Source organism: Microtus ochrogaster, linkage group LG2, assembly GCF_000317375.1.
Source record: "Microtus ochrogaster isolate Prairie Vole_2 linkage group LG2, MicOch1.0, whole genome shotgun sequence".
In the NCBI taxonomy this organism is placed as follows: Eukaryota; Metazoa; Chordata; class Mammalia; order Rodentia; family Cricetidae; genus Microtus; species Microtus ochrogaster.
In genome coordinates, this window is record NC_022028.1 from 12,264,801 (window position 1) to 12,272,520 (window position 7,720).

Sequence of the window (7,720 nt, forward strand, 5' to 3'; positions counted from 1 at the left end):
TCTCTGTTTTTATGCCAATACCAAGCTGTTTTCATTACTGTAGCTCTGTAATAGAGTTTGGAGTCAGGGATGGTAATGCCTCCAGACGATCCTTTATTGTATAAGATTGTATTGGCTATCCTGGGTTTTTTGTTTTTCCATATAAAGTTGATTATTGTCTTCTCCAGATCTAACCACAGGATGTTTAACTATGATTGTAGCCCACAACCTTTAGTTGGTATGTTCATTTCCTTGTATCATTTTAATGCATTTTTTTAAAAATATTACTCTTAGTTTTGGGGATTGGGGTATTTTAAGAAACTGGAAATTAAATGCAGGTGATTTCAGTATTCACCGAAACTCCCTGCCGGTATTGTCCTATGCTTCTGTTCTATTATTTTCACTCGCATCTGTGCCCTGTTTACTATTTTTCTGATCCCCGTGTCCCCACCCTGGTAAGTGGTATTGTTGCCGAAGCCGGTCTCTGACAATGAAACACGACACAAAGGGCACGTCTATTCATGAAGTTCTTTAGATGATCTACATACCTTATTTCTTGGGGAGGACACACCATACTGATATGCCATCTTCACACACATCCAAACAGAGGGTAAGAGGCAGAAAGACTTTTGAGAATTCAAAGCTTGACCTCAGCCCTAACACTTTCATTTTCAAGTTAGCTCATTTGGTTACCTGGAATTTCTGTGCCATATCCATGCCCGCGATAATGCATGACACCAGGGGTGCATATCACAGGTTATGTGAATGTATTTCCCTTGTACTAATAAGTCCTGGGAGGCTCAAGTCTCATTAGGCTAATCTTTGGCTTCTCTAGCGACTTTAGAATCCTTACTTTCTTCTTTCTATTTACTTACATACTGTACAAAAGTAAAGTCTAAACGGTACCTTCTCTCCTTTAATGCCTTGTATCCCTGGGATACCATGTTCTCCTGGCAATCCCTAGAAAATACAGAATTAAAGGGAAAGAGCAGTTAGAACCTCTCTTGATGTAAGGGGATGGAATTTTAACATCTCTCTATAAGGTAATGCTGATTTGGCCTAAGGGGAAATGTTATTTGAAAATACGTGGCTTGTTGTCTCAAGCGAAGTCAACAGCTATAATGGGATGGGAAAAGAACTGAAATGTTAGACCTAAGAGGAGGGAAGGTGATGGTTGATGGCATTGCAACCCAACTTAAGTAGTCAAGCTACTTTTATTATGTTTAACCACAAAACCACAGTGACTCTTTTCCTTTTGATTTTATTCTTTTTGTTGTTGCTGTTGTTCCTAGACAGTTTAGTCTAACCTGAGGATTTTGTGGTTAATCTTGTGTTATCAATATTTTCTCTTTTTATGGTGTCTTTCAAAGAGTTATCTCAGATGTGGTCCAACATTGGCTTGTAGGAAGAATAAAAAACAACAAACTTTCCCTAGGCCAATAGTGGTGATGCATGCCTTTAATCCCAGCACTGGGGAGGCAGAAGTAGGTGGATTTCTGAATTCAAGGCCCTTGTCTACAGAGAGAGTTCTAGGATGGTCAGGGCTATATAGAGAAACCCTGTCTCCAATAAACAAACAAACAAATCCTTTGCCCTATGGATTGGTTGTTCAAATTAGCAAGCACACTATGATGCTAACCAGGAGACTCCAGGAGGCTCAGGCCATAACATCGGAGCAGGGAAAGAAGCCATGGACTCCTCCCAAGATGACAGAAAAGGAGCCATCTCAAGTCTGCCTACCTAGAATCCTAGTCATGGACAGAGAAAGAGTCACTGTGAGCTGAGGCCAGGAATTTTCTCCATTTTGATCTAGTATCTGATTGTAAGCTCTCAATTCATATGGGGAGCCCAGGATATTATCCAAGGGGTAGAAATCTTGGGGAATAGATGAAAAAATGCTTCCAAAGAGCATGAGGGTTTGTCTGTGTGAGAGAGAGACGGGGGGCGGGGGGAGAGCCCACTACAGTGACTTTATCTCACAGAACATTGGAAATGCTTGCTGTCTTTCTTGATTTTCTCTTATTTCCTCGGATATTTCTGCTTTCCTCTATTCTACAGTAGTATTGACTATGACAATTGAGTTAACCTGAGTTTCAAAGTTTGGATTATTAGGCTCCATCCCAAAGGACTTCCCAGTAGCAACCCCCCACCCCCGACATCAGAAGTGATCATTCTGGGTCGTGGCGGTGACCCATGTTTTTAGGAAATGTAGTATAATTCAGCTGATTGATATGTTCTTTACGACAAATCCTAATCTCAATTTCATCTCAAAATATTGAAGATACTATACATACAACATCTCCTGGTGGTCCTCTGGGCCCCATGGAACCTGCAGGTCCTTGCTGACCCTAAAATAGAAGATAATCGATGCTTTAACTCTGCATGAAAATAGATTGTATCTGAGTGTTGTGCCCTTGACAGGGAAGAGACGGACTTCTCAGCACCCCACCTTTGTGTCCAGTACTGACACATGCTCTGAGCTTAGCTAGACAGTTCTGAGTTGCTTCATTTAATGGGTCTGCTCTTATCAGCAGGTGATAACCAGGTAACTGGCCTCATGCACTGCTGGGAGCATTCTCTGAGAGTCTCTCTCCCACCTCCCCCAACTGCTTTTTCTTAAGACACTCCTGCAGAATTTCCTCTGGGGAATGCAAACATCTCAGAGATGCATAATTTTAGTGTAGAAGCAGAGCCTGAATCCTTCCTCTCCCTGTCAAGAACGTGGCACAGGGTCATAGATTTAACTGATATTGTTTACTCTGAAAGCTTATGTGGATGCCATTGTGAATTGCCATTGCTCTTAAAAAGGATTTTGAAGTCCCACTGTATAGCAAAAGGCCTAGCTTCTGTGCCTGTAACAAATGCAGCCAGTGGTGCTGGTGGGGAGGGAGGTCACCATGGAAACGAGATAAAATCACTGAGAACATCTGTGAAGAAAATGAGTGACACCCCAACGCCTTTGTGCATACAGGATGGCTGTAATTCCCACATTATTTCCCAATAGTGACTCCTTATACACTTTAATATGTGAAGTACATACCTTTAGCCCTGGGCTCCCTGTTAGACCAGGGGGACCAGCGTCTCCAGGTTCCCCCTAAATGCAAGAGTGGAAAGGAAAGTTAGATGTTACTATTATTTTCAGCATCTCATGAAGGCTGCAAAGGTGACTGAAGAAATGCGGGGGTGGGGTTACCTTCATTCCCTGTGGTCCTAAAAGGCCGGGCTCTCCCTGTAAATAAGAGTTGCCATATGGTTCATTGCTGAATCCAGATAGGGTTGGACATCTTGATACTTTAACTGATTTTCTGTCAGTTAGCATACAACAAAGTGGACATTTTGGAAGCAATGTAGTCCAGCAATGCTCACCCTAAAACCAGATCGAGAACCCTTATTGTCAGGAAGTAACAAAACTCCTCATTTCATTTCTTTACTTGGGACAGCACATATGGTAGTTTGGATGTATTTGGCCCCCATAAGCTCATGGAGAGTGGCACTTTTAGGAAGTGTGACCTTGTCGGAGGAGGCTGGAGGACACAATCCAGACTTGAGGGTGCAGGGCACATCTTTAATCTGAGCCACACCTTCTGTTGGAAATGTGTCACTGGGGGTGGGTGGGCTTTGAGGGCTTTTTCTTAGGCTTCACTCAGTGTGACAATCAGTGGACTTCCTGTTGCCTCTGAGTCAAGATGTAGGACTTTCAGCTCCAGCACCACCTCTGCCTGAATGCTACCATGCTCTCTGTGATGATGGACTGAAACTCTGAACTATAAGCGAGCCCCCCCCCCCACCAACTAAATGTTTTCTTCATAAGGATAGCTGTGGTCATGGTGTCTCCTCACAGAAATAGAAACCTAACTAAGACATTGTGGCACGTTAGCAATGAGCCATTCTCCACCAATAGCCAACCTCAGATGAGAGGCAGGATAGAATAGGTTAAGTTCAAAAGAGTGTGTGCTGGTAATCTTACTTCCAGGTGCTTAATAAAAAGAGAAAATGGTATGAAATAGCACAATCTTTGCTTATTTTCCATGCCTCACTTGAAAAGTTCAATCCTTTGCCTTTAACAAAAAATTTAAAAACTTGTACTCACTGTTTTAGTTTTATAGTTTAGATATTCTTCTACTTCTTTTCCCTCCCTCCCTCCCTCCCTCCCTCCCTCCCTCCCTCCCTCCCTCCTTCCTTCCTTTCTTCCTTCCTTTCTTTTCCCCTGAGACAGGATTTCTGCCTTGGCTGTTCTGAAACTCCCTCTGTAGTCTAGGTCAGCCTTGGCCGTTAACTCACAGAGATCCGCCTGCCTCTGACTCCAGAACGTTGGGATTAAAGGCATGTGCCACCACTACCTGCCAGTTTAGATACTCTTAATTGATGACTTTTATGACATTGAAGTATAACCACTAATAGCAGTAGGCTACAAAAACCAAACCAAACCAAAACAAAACCCTGAATAGGGCTGGTGAGGTGACTAAGAGCGAAGGCAGTTGCCGCTGAGCCTGAAGACATGAATTCAGTCCTCAGGACCCACGTGATGGAAGGAGAGAGCAGACTCCCACAAGCTATCTTCTGACCATCATATACGTACCAAGGCATGCATACAAAATGTGGTACACACGTACCATCCCCCTAAAATAAATGTGAAATAAAAATACAAAAGAAAGCCAGCATAACCCAAATCAAATGTAAAAGTGTTACCGCAAGATAGCATTGACCAAGCATTAAAGACAATAGTAAAAAACAGCAGAAGAGAGTACAAGCTTCAGGAAACTTACTCTATCAAATCAATTAGGAGCCGAACCACAAACGGGAGAGAGAATCAATGAAATAGAAAACCCAAGGCAGCACTCAACAGCTACTTACCCTATCTCCCTTTTCACCTCTGGTTAAAGGCTCCCCCTAGGAGAATGGGCAGAAACCAGAATCAATTATAAACACTTAGAAATCAACTCTGACAGGGGTAAGTGAGAATGACTTTACAGATTCCTCCACATTCCCAAACGAGCACAGAGTTAATCATTTTAATACCATTTAGGGGCTCCCAACAGCAGTCAAATTGAAATGCTGCCCTAGGCTAAACCTTCCTATTCTGAAATGAAGACGCACACACAAGCATCCTTAGTTATCAAGGAGAAGTTGCTATTATTATATCCATCTACAGTCGAAGAAACTGAGGCACAGATTGGCCACAATTCTTCAGGCTCACTTCCTCTCCAGTGGTGACTGAGAAGTTTGCATGTGCCCAAGGATGAAGCCATAGGATCTGGATGAGCTTGGTGGCTGAGTGTGGGGGCGAGAAGCAAGCACCTCTTCTAAACGAACCAAGCTGCCCTCTAGTGCATGCGGGGGGCTAACTTTTCTCATGTTAAAGCCACAGATCTGTTACCTGGTGTAACCACACAAACTGTGATCTATGTAACACAATGCCATTTTTTGTTATGGGTTACTTTTTACATGTTAGAGCAGGGCCTTGTTTATAGTCTTGCTTTGCATATTTTCATCCTAAAATTATGTGTTCAACTACTAAGGCATTCACGGTGGGCCACTTTGTTTCCACCTTTGCTTGTAACCTTGATATCTACATTGAATTCCCCACTCCTTGGGGCTTAATCCAGGCCAGTGCCTTATGGAGCTGAATCCTAAATTTTCTCATCTTACTTTTTTATTTGGAGATTAGGTTTCAGTAAGTTGCCCAGTTAGCACCTGAACTCTGTATCCTAGGATAGCTTTCAACTTGTGGTCCTCCTACCTTATCCCCCTGAATAGCTGGGATAACAGGCCTGTGCCTCCAGGCCTGGTTCAAAGTCTACATTGATTGGTGTTGTTTGTAGGAATCTGGTTGACTGAGGTTTCCAATTTAATCTCATCTCCTCTGAATACTAACTGGGAGTAGCCATTTGAAGTTTTTGAGTCCCCTTTTCCTTATCTATAAAATTGTGAATTTTAACTAGATCCTTCTGTATACGTATTTTAGAGCTCTGATACATAGCACATGCCATCATACGTTAAACACATGAACATTGCTACTAGCTAGTCAGGCTTGCCAGATGGTTGAGTTCCAGGTTCAAGAACACACACACACACACACACACACACACACTAAAAGTTGAAACTGGTTTTTGTGACTAGGCTTCTGCCATTTCTTAGGTGGTCCTATCTGAATACAAATGAGGTGATGGAGTTTTCTTTCTTTTCTTCTTTTTTCCCCACGCGAGGAAAAGTTTTCAAAGAAAGCAGCCACAGCGATATTGGAAAGCTGCTGTGTGAAGTCACTGTGATCTCACAGAAACCAGGAAGGAAAATAACTTCAGAGGTGTGCTGAGAGCAATTGTTTGAGCAGAGAGAGAAGCGTTTTCAATTTTTAAGACAAATTTGTACCAGTCTTGATATATTGATTGTGTTTCTCACTTCAGATACGGTGTTGAGTCATCTCCAGGCAACTTAAATGGTTTGAGTGTCTGGGTTCTGGAACTAGCCTAACCTATGTGCAGAATGGGCTACCTCAGGGGACTTTTTATATGAGTTACATGAGTTAATATATAAAAGATCTGGTGCCTGGCATGGTGTGTACTTGCTTCAGAATCTGATCTACACGGCTGTTCAGACTGTCAGAAGTAAAGGGCCATGGAATTGCTGCTGGGAAAAGGCTTTTAATTCTTCATCTGTTTTTTTCTTTCTCCCTCTGTTCTCAAGGATAAAATACTTACGGGTTCTCCTTTCTGTCCTTTAGGGCCAACAGACCCTGGAAATCCTGGCATCCCAGAGTCACCCTGTCAAGACAAAACAGAAGAGAGACGCTGCCTGAGTAAAGAGAAATTCTCCCTTCAGCCCCAGAATCCGGCGGCCTGGGTCCAGGGTCTCGGTGAAGCTCCATACCTAGGCAGTCTGTTTGCCTAATAAGGAGTCTTTGCCCTCCTCCATGCCGCAGGTCTTCCAGAAGTCCGTAACATTTTATTAGGACATTTAAAATTAATGCGGAACAATGTTAATTATTTTTCAAGGACAGGACACATAGAGGAGAAAAGAATCACAGTTTTGTTCTGGTGTAGCTAAAACATTATTTACTTAATTTTGCCTTTAAATGACACAACAGTCTGCTCCTGTTTTCTTTTCAGGACTAATTTCTTATTTTGGGTGGGGTGGGGGGAGTCAGTGATCGCAGAGAGAGAAATGAGTCTGCCAGCTGTCCCCAGCGTTTCCCCATGCTATGTGGATGACTGGCTGGATACAAAGAGATCACTCTCGCGGATATGGTGACAGCAGCAGCTTAGAAATGTCTAAGACGCCCTGGTCAAAAGTGTTGAAGAGGGATTTGTATGTGGCATGGAAAGAGGACTTTCAGTTGGAGAGAGTGACCCTCGTCGGGGCAGAACATGCTCTTAACTGCTGAGCCATCTTTCTAGCCCTGATATATATGATGCATCCTAGCAGAAATAGAAAAACAAAACGCGTCTTGTATATCCCTGGCAGTACTTTACCATATTGTAGGTGGTATGTCTTATTCCTAAAACGATCCCCGTGCGGGCTGGCAGAGCCCGCCATGAGACAAGCGGCTACAGCTTCCCACCAGTGGGAGGCTCCGGCGGGTTACCAGCGGTGCCGGGCGCCGGCTCCAGATTCCGGTACCCGAGTGGAGGCAAAGTTCCCATCAGTGGGAATTCCCAATGCAGCGGGCGCATGTGAGCAGACCCATGGACACAAAAAGTAGCCATAACAGCATTTATTAAAAGGGAGAAACGGAGAGAGAGAG

At 43.4% G+C, this 7,720-nt stretch overlaps 1 protein-coding gene across 1 annotated transcript in view; it reads right to left on the reverse strand.

Annotated features, from left to right (window-relative positions):
• The window catches only part of Col19a1 (collagen type XIX alpha 1 chain), a 319,373-nt gene that overhangs the window by 57,158 nt on the left and 254,495 nt on the right, over positions 1 to 7,720 (reverse strand). Inside the window, exons 18-23 of the mRNA XM_026785603.1 lie at positions 6,678 to 6,740; positions 4,834 to 4,869; positions 3,173 to 3,208; positions 3,020 to 3,073; positions 2,274 to 2,327; positions 886 to 939 (exon numbers count right to left, since the gene is read on the reverse strand). Coding sequence (XP_026641404.1) covers positions 886 to 939; positions 2,274 to 2,327; positions 3,020 to 3,073; positions 3,173 to 3,208; positions 4,834 to 4,869; positions 6,678 to 6,740 — 297 coding nt within the window. The remainder of the gene's footprint in view (positions 1 to 885; positions 940 to 2,273; positions 2,328 to 3,019; positions 3,074 to 3,172; positions 3,209 to 4,833; positions 4,870 to 6,677; positions 6,741 to 7,720) is intronic.